At 39.6% G+C, this 16,268-nt stretch overlaps 2 protein-coding genes across 2 annotated transcripts; both read right to left on the reverse strand.

Moving 5' to 3' along the window:
• Positions 1 to 970: 970 nt before the first annotated feature.
• On the reverse strand, positions 971 to 6,240 carry LOC4342471 (small RNA 2'-O-methyltransferase). Its single transcript, XM_015792394.3, has 9 exons — positions 5,741 to 6,240; positions 5,132 to 5,224; positions 4,077 to 4,534; positions 3,746 to 3,994; positions 2,558 to 3,492; positions 2,312 to 2,463; positions 2,120 to 2,236; positions 1,881 to 2,009; positions 971 to 1,600 (listed from the first exon to the last, which is right to left on the reverse strand). Exons 1-9 carry the CDS (start codon positions 6,029 to 6,031, stop codon positions 1,166 to 1,168), a joined length of 2,859 nt encoding a protein of 952 aa, XP_015647880.1. The 5' UTR covers positions 6,032 to 6,240; the 3' UTR covers positions 971 to 1,165.
• A 1,260-nt stretch (positions 6,241 to 7,500) lies between these two features.
• On the reverse strand, positions 7,501 to 16,226 carry LOC4342472 (histone deacetylase 15). The gene is made up of 17 exons (XM_015791517.3): positions 16,127 to 16,226; positions 14,829 to 15,347; positions 14,614 to 14,704; positions 14,389 to 14,447; positions 13,777 to 13,852; positions 13,129 to 13,193; positions 12,956 to 13,011; positions 12,651 to 12,774; positions 12,398 to 12,523; positions 12,213 to 12,263; positions 12,006 to 12,074; positions 11,659 to 11,767; positions 10,734 to 10,813; positions 10,010 to 10,092; positions 9,678 to 9,723; positions 9,013 to 9,181; positions 7,501 to 7,924 (listed from the first exon to the last, which is right to left on the reverse strand). The coding sequence occupies exons 2-17, from the start codon at positions 15,327 to 15,329 to the stop codon at positions 7,758 to 7,760; spliced, it is 1,872 nt and encodes a 623-aa protein (XP_015647003.1). The 5' UTR covers positions 15,330 to 15,347; positions 16,127 to 16,226; the 3' UTR covers positions 7,501 to 7,757.
• Positions 16,227 to 16,268: the final 42 nt, after the last annotated feature.

Consider the following 16,268-nt stretch of genomic DNA (forward strand, 5'->3'; position numbering starts at 1 on the left):
CGAGAAGTAAAGATGCTTCACATTTGATCTGGACCGTCTGATTTCGATCGGACGGTGCTGATTGACCCGCTCGGGATTTTATTAGCCCCTTGCAATTTGTAAATGTGCAGTTTGAACCATTCAGATTCATTCAAACGGACAGACAAAATGCATGAGAAACACATCGTCAGTTGAACTGATGTCCCTTTGAATGAGAATAAAAATCAAACTAGAATACTTATTACTTATCTAAACCAAGGAATTCGATCAAATCTCCACGTCAAAATAAGTCTAGAGAAGGACGATGGGTCTGTTCACTTTGATGTCATTTTCAACCTTACCAAATTTTGGTAAAGTTGCCAAAAAAAGTGGCTACATTTAGTTTGCTGCTAAATTTTGATAACTATATAAGAAATCCTGCCAAAATTTTGGCAATACCAAAACTTGGTAAGTTTTTTTTTTCATCAAAGTGAACAGGCCCGATGATTTGGAAAAGTTTGGAGTTGTTTGCATATTGAACCAAATTTATTAAGGGCATGTATCTAAACAAAGGAATTCGATCAAATCTCTACGTCAAAATAAGTCTAGAGAAAGACGATGATTTGGAAAAGTTTGGAGTTGTTTGCATATTGAACCAAATTTATTAAGGGCCTGTTTAGTGGATGCTTCGAGTAGCTACAGTTTCTGATAGAATCAGAAGTTCCCCATACAATTTCTAAGAAGCTATAGTTGTAAAATCCAGAAAATGAATTAGAAACCAACCGCTAATCAGAATTTTGAACTCCCCCAAAAGCCCAAACAACCCTTAAAAGGTGTGTTTGAACTCTCTAGCACACAAAGCGAAGCACATATTAGCACGTGATTAATTAAGTATTGGCTAAAAAATCTTAAAAAATAAATTAATATAATCTCTTAAAGCAACTTTCCTATAATTTTTTTTAAAAAAACACATTATTTAGCTATTCGGAAAATACGCACGTGGAAAACAAGATTGGTGAAATTGGCAACATTGACTTTAGAACACAGCCCAAGGCATTAACCCACCAACATCCGGGGACACGATCTTGAGTTGAGTTTCCTACTGACGACAAGTTAATGCCAACTACAGTACTAATCAGAATCTCCATCTCAGTTACAAGCATGGTGAAGAGTTAATAGAGTTGTCGTGTCTCCCTACCACAAGAACTCAGTGAGATGGCAACGATGCATTTGGCCATTCCCAGAGAAGCTCATAAGGTTGATGCAGCTCTCCCTCCTGGCAAACCTCATCTTGACCCGACGCCATTCTTCTGAAGACAGCGATCTGGGAAGCGAAGCCTGGTTCATCGCCTGATCCGCCAACGCCACTGAACTCGACGCTGTAGTTGTGCTTTTCTGCGAGTCCGGTAGCCCAGTGCTGGAACTGGGATCTTGTCCACTCGAACTTGTGGTCATGGTTTCGGAACTTGCAAGGACCAGCGTTTTCTTCTGGTTCTTCTTCCTTGTTTGGCATAGCTGATCTCTGGAGGATAGGGTTGTATTCATAGTTGGGTGTTGAAACAATCAGCACCGTAGGGCAGAACGAACTCAAGACGACGTCGCCACATAAACTTGCTTGGTCCTCCTCTACGTGCTCAATCACCTGCAAGTAGCTTTGGTCAGTCGAATAGCATGTCCAACTAAATCTAACGTTTGAGAGATCAAAGAGAAATCCACATCAGCATTTGTAAGGATGGACTTCCCACTGTACTACTATGAACAAAATAATGAATCCACATCAGCATTTCTAAGGATGGACTTCCCATTGTACTACTATACAAATGTGATTAGGCTATGTGATTCTTAATCCAATCAATTAATCGTGGTATCCATGTACTAGAGGCAATTGAGAAGACAGCAGAAACAGTTCAGGAGTAACTGACCTCAAGACAAGTGCCAATGTCAAATCTGTATAAGCGAGAATCAAAATCCGTTATAGAACCATCATAGAGCACAGCCGTTGGAACACTTGTCTGCATCAACGATTTCTTGCTCAGCTTCTGATGAAGGCTCTGCAAATTCAGAGAGATGAAAGGAGTCATTGCCAAGCATTGGAGAGAACAAAAGGGATGGTTTAAAGGGTGAACTAACTATCAACAGTCATCAAGGCTCTGTTACGTGCCTTTGCTGCTCGTGTGAGACCCTTCCGAGAAATGTCAACACCGACAACTTTTTCAAGGGTTGTTGGATGCTCAAGCAATGAATCAAGAAGGCTACCAGATCCACAGCCAAAATCAACCTGAACAAATTTACTTCAATAGTGATAAGCTAATATGCTTGGCAAATATGGAAGTAGGATGAGAAGAATATTTACCAATGTGGTAGCATGCAGCTCATTGATGTACCGAACAGCGAATTCCACTCTTTGTTTAGATAAAGGAGGATTAAACAAGGCTTTTTCCATTCTATCTTCTAATGGTTCAGTTACCTGCAATACCTTTACAGAGAACTCCAAGAAGCAATTGTCTGCAAGGATGGTTAAAACTTGAGCATAGTGCTTCAGCCAAATTCAAGCTGGTAATGAAAATTATCAGACTGAGGTGTTAAGATTGGACCTCACCTCTAGATATCTTGGAAAGGTCATGAGAAAACTCATTAGCTGCAGCAAGGATCAAATCCTTAGGAGGCAATTCAGCTATGAAACATGCGCTTTGATTAACTGACAGCTGACTCACGCATGATTCAATCTGATTCTTAACAGCCCCAGTCCCTATCTCAAACTCAAACTCATTGTTGCTTTCTAGCGTATATCTGTTTGTTTTGTCCTTCACCACCAAGGAAGCAGTATAGCTTATGCAAGTCAATGATCCATGGGATGGAAAAACACCAGAATCTGGACCATCAATGTGTGCTAAAACTGCATTGTTTTCAAGCTTTTGTTTTGAGGTATCCATAGAAAGCGATCCAACTGTACTGCATGCACTTGAGTCATCACCTCCTCTGTTGCCATAAATAGATAAGAACATGGCAAATTCATGCAAAAAATTATCTGGACATATTGTGAAGCCATCAGTGCTCTTAGAATGAGAGAGCTTCAGTACATGCTTGTTCGGTTGCTTGAAATAACTACAGAACCAAATCAACACCTTCAATGAAGAATTGTGAATGGCATCAGATTCCTTGCTCCAAGTATCAGCTGTCGAATACTCCAATAAAAGCTCCTGCTTCTTTGAATATATTTTGACATCACATTTGAACATATCTGGGTTTTCCTTGTCATTCTTTCCATCACTAGCACACTGATTTTCAGCATTCTTTAGCACGTCCATCTCCTCGGAGCTTACAGGTGATCCTAACACTTTACAAGAGGCACTTACCCTATTGACAGCGAAGTAGGGCTCTGCTAGTCTGTGAAGGCGACAAAATGAGCAGAGAAGATCTCGTGGAGAGAGACCCTTCCAACTAGAACGAGAATACACAGATGGAAGCTCTGCCACCAGAATTGAATCCCTGGATATCTTGTAATTCCCATCTGGTGATTTGCCCAGAAGAATCCTGAGTTACCAAAAAGCAAGTTATTCAGAAGAATTAGAAACTAAGATGAGAACAGAAGGTGTGCCTAAACAATAGAGAAAATCAATTCAAATGATGGAAGAGTAGTAGTCGAGTAGATGACAGTGTGAAGAAAAATCAGATCAAGATCTATCTACAACCAGATGATTCTTATAAAAAAAATGAAGTATGCATATTGAATTAAACTAAAGTCAAAATATATCTCATACAAGTGACATAATCAACAAATCGATACCTGTAATAGTTGGATAAGGTAACATCTTCAGTATGAAGCTCTGAGTCTCTCCTTGTATATCCAACATTAGCCAAAATTGCATCTCCATAAATTGTTTGACCAGAAATGAAGGAAGCTCGCTTATTTATTAGGCTCTCCATATAGCCATCTCCAAGAGAAGAAACCACATTGTGTGATATCTCAGAAACAAATTGCACATTTGGAGCTGAGAAATATAGCCTTATCTCAGAAGATGCTTTGCCAACAGTTCTGCAGTGAGACAATTTTAAGATTATCAGCACACCAAAAATAATGACAATGGTCAGAAGAGAAGGCTCGGCACAATACTGACCTTGAAACAACAGCGTGGGAGGAATCACTTGCAGAGAGCTTAGACACTATATCACCCATGTAATGTTCATTATGTGATAAAGTAAGTCTTATTGTCTTAGGTTCATCCTCCATCATACAAGGAACAAAAATCCCATCTACTTCTATGGGATCCGTTATGCCAGACCAATGCTGAAGTGCCAAATCAACAGCCTCAGGGGAATAAGGCTTCTGACTCCAAATCCAGAAGTTGCTATCACTGACAGAGACACCAGGGGATTTTTTGGCAGCATTATAGATTAATGATAAAACCAAGAGAGGATCAAACTCCGCTTTGGGGTCAATAAGTTTACACAGTCCAATGACCTTCACATCACATGCAGCAATTGCTGACATAGGAATCATACCAAAGCGGTCCCCGGTTCTTCTGAATGTCACACACATGTGGCCAATAAGAGGATGAGATGACGAGGGGAAGTTCTGAATAGAAGAGTAGGAAAAAAAAAAGACAGACATGTTAGAAAAGGTCGGTTAGAACAAATTAATTGTTTTTCAGTTACATCTGATGCTCTGAATAATAATATGATTATATAGCCGCATGCTTCAACTATAATCCTGTATTCTTGTGTACACAAAATGATTCAGACTTCAATATTGGTATTTGGTGATCATGTGACATGTCTATGTAAAGAAGAATGTGTACCAAAGCAGGTTGAAACTGCAGAAACATAGAAAGCAAAGCCTTAAGGGAAATGTTTTTTGTAGTAAGCTCGATGGTCCGGTCTCTTTACCACATAGATACCCATAACCTCTTAATTCCAGTAATACAGAGTCTTTCTTAACTCCAATTATAAGAGTTGCAATGGTTATGATCATGCAACCCTACGACATACACAGCCCATCATAAGGATCCTATATCCCTATTACACTCCTCAATTGCCAGCAGAGCATAGCATTCCACTCAAATATGTAACATCATGAATATGAAAACTTCCTTTTGCTGTAGCCTTCTGTTGTGTGCACCTTAATCCCTGAACTACAATGACACAACACCAAGATCAAGTGGAAAATACTAACCTCATCTGTAAAAAAACCAGATATGCGAGCAATAAGTTCATCCCATGCTTCTTCAGGAGTACTGGGAGCATTTGCAGTGGGCTGAATACCAAGCTACAACGAAGACAATAAAAGAAATGGTAATCACCATAGGTCCACAGCATGAACAACATTTCACATAGTAATGATATTTCATATATCATAGGTACATAGCTTATCCGATAGAGAAATACAAAGGAGCTAGGTTACTGTGCAGCTTGATCACTAACGTCGATGGCATTGGTTTGTCAGAACAGAAAACAGAGGGTACTATCAAAAGAAATGGCAACAAAGACAATGAGCAACACAATTAGGTGCTCACTCAGGAATTGAATAACCAAACTAAGGTGAGATTTGACTATTTGAGACTTGAGAGAACTCCACCTTGCACTTGTGACATTCCTCAATTCCTCATAGGTGAGACACAATTGCTAACTGAATCGTGCATTGTGCATATCGCCGTATCTAATCACAAACTTAAAGGCTACACGATAAATCTCTATGTATATGGAAGATGATTTTGCAACTACACATGTAAAGCAAAAAAAAAAAGGTGAAGTTGCATGCCACCACCACAATGCTCATCAATACCTTGTCGAGGGCAATCTGCGCGGCGGCTTGCTCGGCGTCCTTCTTCCTGACGAAGGTGCCCGGGGTGACGACGGTGAGGCCGGGGATGTCGAGCGAGCAGCGGTAGACGCTCCTGGTCTGCTGCGGCAGCGCGAGGCCGGGGCAGCCGCCGTCGACGGCCTCCCGCACCTCCTCCACGCTGTAGCACGCCTTGGCGCCGTACTTCTGGTGGATCACCGCCTTGGGCGTCACCGTCGGCGCCGCCGGCATCCCTCGCTTCGATCCCCCGCCGCCTCTCAGCCGCAACGGCATCAAACGCCCAAAAAAAACAAACAAAAACAAACAAACAAATGCGATTGGTAACGAAGGGGATTTTCGCAATCGATCGACGCAGGAACTGAGGCGGAATCGGGAGGGGGTGGTCGCCGAATTGGGGGAGGCGCTAAACCCCCCAGAAAAATCGGAAGCGAGGCGAGGAGGATTCGAGGAGTCGGGTGAAGTGGGGTTTAGGGAAGGGAAGCGAGGGGGAGTGTGTGAAGGGGGAGAGAAGGTTTTGATGGCGCTGCATCCAATAATACGCCTTCTTGTTAACGTTAGCGGAAATGCAGAATCTCTTTCGAGGGTAAAGTGTCCCTTGAGAAAATCTCGGGCCTATGTCCCGTAAAAATCGATTGTTATATTATTTTCTGAAAAATACGGTCGTTTCACTCGTATATAAATATTTAACGCATCAAAGTTTGACCAAACTAGCTGGGTTTTTTAATATATGCATTTGCATAAAATTTTTAAATAAGATAAATGGTCAAACATTTTTTAAAAGTTAATTACTAAGAAAAGAGGGAGAACATTTTATTTAAAAATTTAGTGCAAATATGTAAAAATAAAAGTCATACTAAACTAATTTTAATAACAAAATAGGTTAAAAAAGTGATATTTACATAAATCTTTTGAATAAGGCAACGGTCAAACTATATGGTCTAAAACTATTGTGTCAAATGGCCGAAGGGAGTAAAATGTTAAACACTACTCTATATTTCACAGTTTTTTTTTTCAAGTGGTTTTTGCGAATGCAGTATGCATATACTCTTGCTTGATTGGATTTTACATTAACGAAACTGAACTAACGTGAGTTTAAGCAAAACCATGGACTGAGATGCTATTGCCTAGTTGCACATAGAAGTTAATAATGAAATACTCCCTCCATTCCAAAATATAAGGCATAACCACCCTAACCAAAAGATCAAGAAAATAATTATTATTATTTTGTAGTTTCGATCATTCTAATAAATACAATGCATGCATCCAATAAAATTAGATAACATAAAAGTAGAGGATTTAAAAAAATAATAATTTAATGGAGAAGGGATCACAGTTAATTACCTATATACATACATGTTTTATATTATGGAACATAAATTATGCCTTATATTATGGAATGGAGGGAGTACTCCGTAGTTCTACTTTATAGCGCTGATGAATAGGTTAAGATCAAAACAAACTACAGATGGTGGGTCAGTGGGTGAGAGGAGCCATCAACACTGCCCTGATCTGTTGCAGATCAAGAGCATGTTTAGCTCTTTAATACTCTTCAGTTCACAACAGAGGATCCTAAACAGCTTGGACTCTGTGTAAAGTTAGCTAGAATCCCAAATCTTTGAGTTCTTCCCTCCATGAGCAATTGAGTTCCTAATTTCCAGTAGAGATGCAAAAAATCAATCAAGCTGGTTTGCTAATACCATATGCTAGGCTTAACATAAAAAATGATAACGAGGCAACAGAAATGAAGCGGTGAAATGAACATCAGGATCATTCGACAGACGACAGGATGGTAAACTTGACTCTATTTCTAATACAACTGAACATCCAATACATGTCAACAAGGTTGTTCACAAATTTCACCTAAAAACACGAACTACCATCTTAATTCTCCAGTCAAAATTTGGCTCGGTATATGCAAGCTACATTCAGGGAACCCCAGTCAGCCCACTACACTATGGATGTTGATGAGATCAGCAGTCAGGCTTCAGCAGCAACACATTTAGGGCTCTGCTTCATCATTCAATTTTTCTTTGCCTGTATCCTTGGTTTTCCTCAGACAGCGGCCCTCAAATAGCACTTCGTACAGTAGCCTTTTACTCCCCCATTTCCACCAGAAGGGTCCTGCCCCTCCTGCATGCTTCCTTTTCATCTTGTTTACTTCAGTGGCTACACATCGCAAAAAGAGATTATATCAAAAAACATATAAATCACTTTACTGCAGAAAACAATGGTAAGCAGAACAGTAGTCCTCAGATAGTTTCTAGTGCACATAAGAGAGAAAAACTAATCTAACAGTACAAATCAGAACAAGATCAAATATCAAGTTATCTAGATAAACAAGACACAACATAAGAAAGAACAAGATCAAATATTGTCTACTAACAATTAGAAATACATGTTCTTTTCCTTTGGTTGTCTACGCGTGTACCCAAAATAGTATAGAAGGTGTTGTATTTTAATGCATGCTGTAAATTTCCCTTGATTCCTCCCAACCACATCATTCACTCACTGTATTACTTATTACAATATCAGCATAAAGAGCTGCAGCGCAGCTATAAATATCAGCACAACTGAAATTCGTAAGAGCTAACATGGCTAGTCTAACATGAGATCACTCAATCTTCTATCTTTTTCAGCAGTGGGGAAGTGGGAAGCAAATTGGGCAAAGCCAACCTAAGAGAACGCAGTAGAACCTTTGCAAGGGAAGGTGAACTTTAGCGTCCGTTTATTGTTTTGAGTCTAAAAGAAAATCTATTCTCAAGTAATTCTCACCAAAAGGAACAGCGCAAAACCTCTTTGGTCTCAGTGAGACTACACCTTTACTATAAATAGGTCTCTGGCAAGCTACTGTTGGGAACAATATGGCAGATTTGGGACCTCACAACTATAGCCAGCTGCAGGAAGAAATGGAAATCATCGGTTGTTTAACATGGAACTCAAACAATATTATGAGAATAGCATCTCCACCGGAAAAGATAAATTTAGAATGGTCAGAGCTAAAGTTAAAAGATCAAGCATGATCTTTAAGCCTTAACTCAGTAATAAAATCTAACCCATAATCTAGTTATGTGAAGAATCAGAAAGTTAGCACCATTGCCCCCCAAACCATGTGGCTATTAGTGTCCAAAAACTAGCACAGAAGTCAAGAGTCTGATTATTCTAATCCTTGTATCCACAATAAATAAGCTACTGATCAATATCTTAATATATCTAGTTTAATTAGTGGCAATGTTGATTGCACTTTTGTCACTCACTATATCTGGAAAAAACCGACCGCTGCAGTGCCAGAACTGATGCAAAGGATGGAACTAAAACTGGCCAAAATTGCTGCTGGATACTCAGGACTTGTAAGACAGTCTGTATGCCCTCCTCTGATGGTTCAGTTGCATCTGTATCATAAACAGGACTATCCCCAAGTAGGACCTGCAAGTGTCAAATATCATCAAGATGGGTCAACGACAGTATGTCAACATTAAAACCATAACAACTCTCAGCTGAAATGAATAAAGCAGCTGCCCGTATTTCGATATCTGCATTATATCATATACATAAAATGCTGAATTGTCTGCAAATACAATAATGCAGTTAATTGAATAAAAATGGTTATATAACTGCAGAATGCCATCCATCATGTTAGAATTTTATCTGCCTAGCACTAAAAGAAAGAAAATCAAACCAGTTGCAACATATGTGTTCCTTGAGCTTTTGATATCCATAGGGAGTTAGGCAACAAAAAATAAATTGAATCCTTGACTAATGCCACAAACAGAATTTTCATTCAGAGATATTGGGACAATTGCTGCCAAGGAGAGTTACGATGCTAACGCAGTTGATCATACATAGCTTAGTTCCTTACCTCCTTATGGTATTTATAAATTCCATTGAACAAGAATGAGATGTTACTGTGAAGAATGCATACCTTAACAACTTCAGTAGCTGATGAGGATATAGACCGAAGATTGTATCTGCACCAAAGGTAGGCAAGACGAAAAAACATTGCATAAGTGTTGATGTGGTATTCTCAAATCTCAACTAAATATACTTGCACAAAATTTAGTTAGCTGATCAAAATAAAAATAAAAAATTAAGATTTAGTGCCTACAAATCCAAAAACTCTAAGCAGGATGCTGTGTATATTAGGTCCAAGATGACAGCCTACAGGTGATCATCTCAAGCGGATCAAATTTCTAGGCATTGCCTACCTTTTGAATATATATTTATCTTAAATTGATAGAACATCTGGGTACCTACCCTCCCTCAAGTATAACCAACAATTTTCCCTGTGAACAAGCAGTTAGCATGGACGCCATCCTAGAATATCCAGCAGGTGTGACCTATTAATTAAAGAGGAAGTTGGTCAAAATTATCAGACTCAGACTGACATGGAGTGCATTGAAATATCAAACAGGACAAAAAAGGCACACAGACAAGAATAAATTAGCAAACAAACACGAATAGTATCGAAGTTGAGGGTTGCATGGATGATATAGTTCAGTCTAACTTGTGAGAACATCAGCATAGTTATCATCTTCATATTTGACTAAGCTCTAGTATTTACAAACACATATGACAAACCAAACAGAACAGCAATGCATCTCACAACCATACCAGTGTACCACTGACTCAATGAGTGCATCCCTAAAGAAGCAACTGTGTATGAGCTTGAATGGCGTTTCAATGTGGTCCAAGAAAAAGTCCATACATGAGTTGTGCAGTTAAAATTAGCTTCTAAAGGAGCCCAAATAACATGTAATTTTCCTATATGATGTCATATGAAAGGTTAGCCTAAGTTTCACAAGAAGAAAATCCTCTGCAAAGTCTGAACGTTCATCTCTAAGAAGCCAGTTAGGAGGTACAAGCGTACACCAGAAATCTAGAATCATCAAAGATTTCTAAAATGATGCAAAAATGGAAGTGGAAAAAAACAGGTTCATGATTTAGAGACAACAATCATGTGTTAGTCTTACGAACTTACATCACAACAACCCAGAGGGTCACCCCTCGCTGCATCAAATCCTGCAGATATGATGGTGATGTCTGGAGCAAATTCTGCAGCTGCATTCATGAAAGAAAATTCATTGAAACGAGAACATGCAATAGCAATATACAAAAACGCAAGCGGGTAATATAAGGTATTAAGGTAATAATGTAATCTACATAACAAGGTGCCTGTGACCCAAGTACTTTAGGCAGACATGTTTTACCCAAATGAATAGACACCCTGTTTGGGGGAGCTGGAGCTTCTGGGAGAAGCTGCAGCTGCTAGAAGCTCCCCCAAACAGGGCATAAACAGGTTTTTGTTCCAATGTGTCAATATATTTTGTCTGTGCCCTTTCTAACAAGGATCTAAAGTTCTAAAATGCTAAGTCTCACAGAAGACGAAGCACAAAAAAAATTCAAAGGAGTCCGCGTGAGCTGCTCTTGACTTTACAAATTAAAGATAGGTATGTTCCGGGGGACATGTCCGGTGAAAACCATCAAATAAGTGAAAACTCGTGAAAACCATATCTAAAAGTTTTGTAAATTCATGAAAAAAATACTAGAGATAGGTATAGACATGAAATACATTCATACCAAATCTCAACTCATTTGAAAGAAACAAAATAGACAAATTTGAGGTGAATAGTAACAGAACACTATTCACCCGAAATTTGTCTTTTTTGTTTCTCTCAAATGAAGTTGAGTTTGGACTTAAAATTTGGTATGAATGTATTTCATGCCTATACCTATCTCTAGTAATTTTTTCATGAATTTACAAAACTTTTAGGCATGGTTTTCATGGGTTTTCACTTATTTGATGGTTTTCACTGGATATTCCCCATGTTTACGTTGAGAAAATATTGTTATTAGCAACTTTAAGTTGACTAGCACATATGCAAATGCCCCTATTCAATTATTACCTATCGGAAGCACCACATGCTTAAAAGCAAATATGTAGTCATTGTCTCCAACACCACCACGGCTCCAAGGTATATTGACTGAGAATCCTTGGCCATCCATAACTCCCACCTGAAGTGATGCCCATGCAAGAAGTTACAATATAAAACGAATCATCTTAGAACTCAAGTTTCCACATGCTAGGTCAGAAACTCTGATAAAAAGAGTCATGCAATCTGTCAAAGGAGATGCCCCAAATACTCCAGATTCGGTTAGCCAGCATCAGTTGGCTCAAATAGGATGTAGTTCACTAGTTCAGAGTTCAGATGTAGTGTTGTATAAATTATCTTCAAATGTTAAAGAAAATCACCTCATTTGCTGCCCCAGTTCCAGGGTAGAAGCTTCCATCCTCATGCCGATGTAATGATATGTACAAGACCTGAAAGAAGAAGAAGAAAACTTATCCATGTAAGAAATAAGGACTCAGGGAAAGAAGGTCAATTGGTGGCCATGCATATGGAAGTATAGTAAAGGACTGCAAAGCAATTAGCAACACAAAAGGAAGATGATAACTCACAGAATTGTCCCCATCAAATATCTCCTGTGTTCCATTGCCATGGTGGACATCCTGCAACAACAATTGAGCACCACTGATGAGATGGATTAACATCCATTTGAGGCACTATCTTTTTTTGGGGGGGTCCATGATGCCAACAGAATGCAATGGTATAAGTTCAAATGCAAACTTGTAACTAGCATTACCCAGTCAACTATTAAGACTTTCTTGGCACCAGCTCTTTGTGCAGCTAATGCAGCCACTGCTGCATTATTGTGAAGACAAAAACCCATGGCTTGTTTCACCCCTGCATGATGGCCAGGAGGTCTCACCTGCTCTCCGGTAGACACAGTCAGTATCAACATGCAAAGTATATCAAAATAATAACTCTCAGGTGTCTAGGTGTACTGTGCAAAAAAGAGGTCGAGAATTGCAAATATAAGATGATATGCACAGTACCATTGCAAATCCATTGCGAACACGCCCAGATACTATCAAGTTAGCAAGATCAGCACATATCCCTGCTGCAAGTTTGGCAGCACATGCTGAGTGTCCATTTGCATAGGTATCTGAAGTGAAGTAACTACAAATCGATCCCAAAATGACGTTATGACAATGCAAATCTTTCCAGCAAGACTAGAACACACAAGCAGCAAATATAATGTCATTAGCATGCAATTAATTATACTAAAACAAACAGTACAGTACAAAACTAAAGCAAGGTAATTACAAGATGGCTTTTAAGTATGGAATAAACACAGTACCTGTAAAGCATGTTCTTTGTCTGCTCAACACTGTCAATGTGATCTGAAGTATGGACCTAGAAGTAAGCACGATTTTGAATGTGTTAGGATTATCGAAAAGATTGTACTAAGGACAAGTATACTGGGGGAACATAGGGCAGCAAAAATAATTAACATGCCAAACTCTTACATACCCTTAGGAGTTCTTCCTTAGTGATTTCTCGAGGAGGTACCATGACACATTTTGAAGGGAAGATACCTGAGATATTGGAAATATGAGTTAAAGTAAAACTTGATAAGCAGTGGCATAGCAAGGCTATTTCATCAACCCATTTCAATTAACATGGTTGACAAGGAAACAGTTTTGTGGATTTGCTACAGCACAAATCAACTATTTTCAGTGTCGATTACTTGATTAGCTACCATATGTGTTTTTGGAAAACATTGTATAAATCTGCTAGAGCACAAGAAGTAACAAATTAAAGTCTTTGCTTTCAACAAGATCAGATACACCTTTTAGATTAGCTATCCACTACCATATATACTTTTGGGTTACATTGGGCAACACGGTTGCAACAGTAAGCAATCATCAAAACATAGACAGTCTTTGCTTTCAACAAGATCAGATACACCTTTTAGATTAGCTATCCACTACCATATATACTTTTGGGTTACATTGGGCAACACGGTTGCAACAGTAAGCAATCATCAAAACATAGACCTAGATTAAATATTTAAACAAGATCAGACAATCACAAAAGTTTGTAGAGGTATTTTTTATCACAGTTGCTTTCACTGAATAACTAAATAGAAAAGATATCTCAAAGTTAATGATAGAGTACCTGCAGCAGCAAGACTGGCAGCGATTGCACGAAGGCGGTCAGGCCTTTCTGGATGTGGATTTGGTTTAATCTCTATCTGATAACATAGGAAATGTGAGATGTCAGTCCAGAATTACAGTGGCTCTGTGCTGATAGAGAAAATTAGGAGGCCAAAAAAAGGTACTTTCAAAATAATTTTTTTTGGTTAAATGCAACTAGTTTTGAGAAAGAATTATTTTAATCTATGTTCAAAGAGAATATAATTAGATTATATTGTTTAGAAGCAGATACAGAAACAAGAAACACTTCAATATTGTCATGTTATACGAAAGCACAGAAAAGGAATATTTATTTGATTCCAAATTAGCAATGTAAATGAGCTTGCAATTGCAGGTTTCTGTTTTGTTCTCCAATGGGATTGAACAAATATCTCTCAGATGAAACAACTCATAAGCAATCAAACAAGAAGGTTCACTGAGCACACTAAGGAGCAATTAAGATTTATGCGAATCCTTGCTATTAAACAATGGGAGAAAGAGAGAAAAGCAATGGCCAATTTTGATGTAGGATGTCAGATCCAAACATGTCATATGGTGCTAGTTTATACAACATAATCGGAAGTTCATTGCTTACCTCACTATGGAGCAACATTCTTTCATCAAAACCGACAGCTGTAGATACTGATGGCAGCGCTGCATAAAATAGTGAGATTGTGACAAATTAAGAAGTTGTTGGATACACATAACATATGAACAACCGATGTAATGGGACACATTCTGTGCTTCAAACTGCAAGTGTAAAGATAGCTACAAGTGTAAAGAAGAACCTAAACCCTGAGTAAAGAATGTAAAGAAGCACCTGCGTCAGCAGATAACAAAGCTGCCTGTGCAAGATGAGCTTTGAAAGCATCATATCCAACTACCACAGATCCCTTAAGCTCATCGCAATTCTAGAGTATGAGAATAAACATCAAGAAAACCAAAATCAAAATAATGTCACTGGATGATCTGAACTAAAATTTCTAAGAAATCATACGGCATTCCTGATTACACTGACAAAGTAATAACCTTTACCTGACAATGTGTAAACCCCTCCATGTTTGGCACTGTACAGTTCAAGCAAAACCACCTGCTCAAAGCAAGGCGAGCAGAGGGTTCCCAGTCACTGTCATCATCCTCTTCATCATTAAAGGAAAATAGATCCTCCAGTGTACCCCCAGGCTGTTCTTTGTCAGACTCTTGAAGCAGATCATCACAAGCCATACAGCTTTCATTCTTGACATGCAGACAACCATCATGGCCTGAACTGTCAATAAGTTCCGACCTTGCTGTAGAAACTTTGGTCCCATCTACTGATAAAGGATTGGCATGGTCGGAATTTAAATTGCATGCTCCAGAGTTCTCTTTCAAAATTTTCTCATCATTATGACTCCCGCTCAACGAGGAAACTCCATTTGCTTTAGCATGTGATGGTTTTCCATCATTGCCGCTTTTGCTTTTGCTGTGGCAAGCTTGGTCTGAAACTCCACAACTCTGTCCCTTTTGGCTGTTGAGTGACCTCATATCAGACGCCATCAGAGCATGCAACGCAATCTGTAATTGTGATACGACAAGATCAGCATAGGAAACACAAGAGTGGATAAGAATTTGGACTTCCGACAGGGAGCCCTAAGAATTATTAATAGCTGATTATCACATGCCAAATCTCAGTAGCATTATTGATAATCGATTACTACATGCCAAACCTACTCACGCCTTATCCAAAAAAATTGCCGTTACGCACAAAACCATAAGAAAGCAGTTAATGCATCAACATAGCTAGCCGCCAAATTCAACATCTCCTCATGAAGCGCATCGACAATCCTAGCACTAACGCTCGCAGAGGTACTTTCTATAAATGGGGATGCGGCGAAATGCATCTCCTGAAACTACTGCATAATCTGCTCAAAACCCTTCCAAAACCTCAGCGCTCTTCCATCGCATCTACTGATTCTGCAGCGCAATATCAGTACCAAAACCTCACCGCAAACCTCACCTGGTTCTTCTTCCTCGCATAGATTCCTCAGAACACAAACCCTCCCAACCCCATCCCCCCAACACCAGAAACAACCCAACCGCACGCTACGGCTACCCTCGCAGCCCGGACGGCAAAGCTACCACGAAATCACCGGATTGAACATCCGGGCCGCGCAAAACTCGGATACAAACGATTCAACCAAACCCTAACCCCCACCATCCAAAACCTTTTTCTCAGAAAAAAAAAATCCTACACTCCCCGACTAGCTCTCCCCGGAACGGTGAAACCGCGGGCGAAAATCGAAGAATCCGACGAGAAATCGCCGTGGCGACCTCGGGGGCGGAGGCGGCCGTACCTGGAGGGCGATCCCGGCGGCGGCGGCGCTCGCCTCTCGCGATTGGATTTTTGGAGGGGCGCGGCGCGGCCACGGGATGACTGTGAAGAGCGGCTCGTGCGCTTCGTGCTCGGCTCGAGTGGGTCCGTCTCTACTTGCCTGC

This window comes from Oryza sativa, chromosome 7, assembly GCF_034140825.1.
Source record: "Oryza sativa Japonica Group chromosome 7, ASM3414082v1".
Taxonomy (NCBI): domain Eukaryota; kingdom Viridiplantae; phylum Streptophyta; class Magnoliopsida; order Poales; family Poaceae; genus Oryza; species Oryza sativa.

What these genes read in the sequence shown, in the direction of transcription:
- LOC4342471 (XM_015792394.3), bottom strand. Translation starts at nt 6,031, where the DNA reads ATGCCGTTGCGGCTGAGAGGCGGCGGGGGATCGAAGCGAGGGATGCCG. An exon ending in GTCTCACACGAGCAGCAAAG is followed by an intron (nt 2,010 to 2,119) that starts GCACGTAACAGA and finishes CTGAATTTGCAG; the next exon opens with AGCCTTCATCAGAAGCTGAG. An exon ending in ACATTGGCACTTGTCTTGAG is followed by an intron (nt 1,601 to 1,880) that starts GTCAGTTACTCC and finishes AGCTACTTGCAG; the next exon opens with GTGATTGAGCACGTAGAGGA.
- LOC4342472 (XM_015791517.3), bottom strand. Translation starts at nt 15,329, where the DNA reads ATGGCGTCTGATATGAGGTCACTCAACAGCCAAAAGGGACAGAGTTGT. An exon ending in AAGTCTTAATAGTTGACTGG is followed by an intron (nt 12,264 to 12,397) that starts GTAATGCTAGTT and finishes TTGTTGTTGCAG; the next exon opens with GATGTCCACCATGGCAATGG. An exon ending in GAACTGGGGCAGCAAATGAG is followed by an intron (nt 11,768 to 12,005) that starts GTGATTTTCTTT and finishes GCATCACTTCAG; the next exon opens with GTGGGAGTTATGGATGGCCA.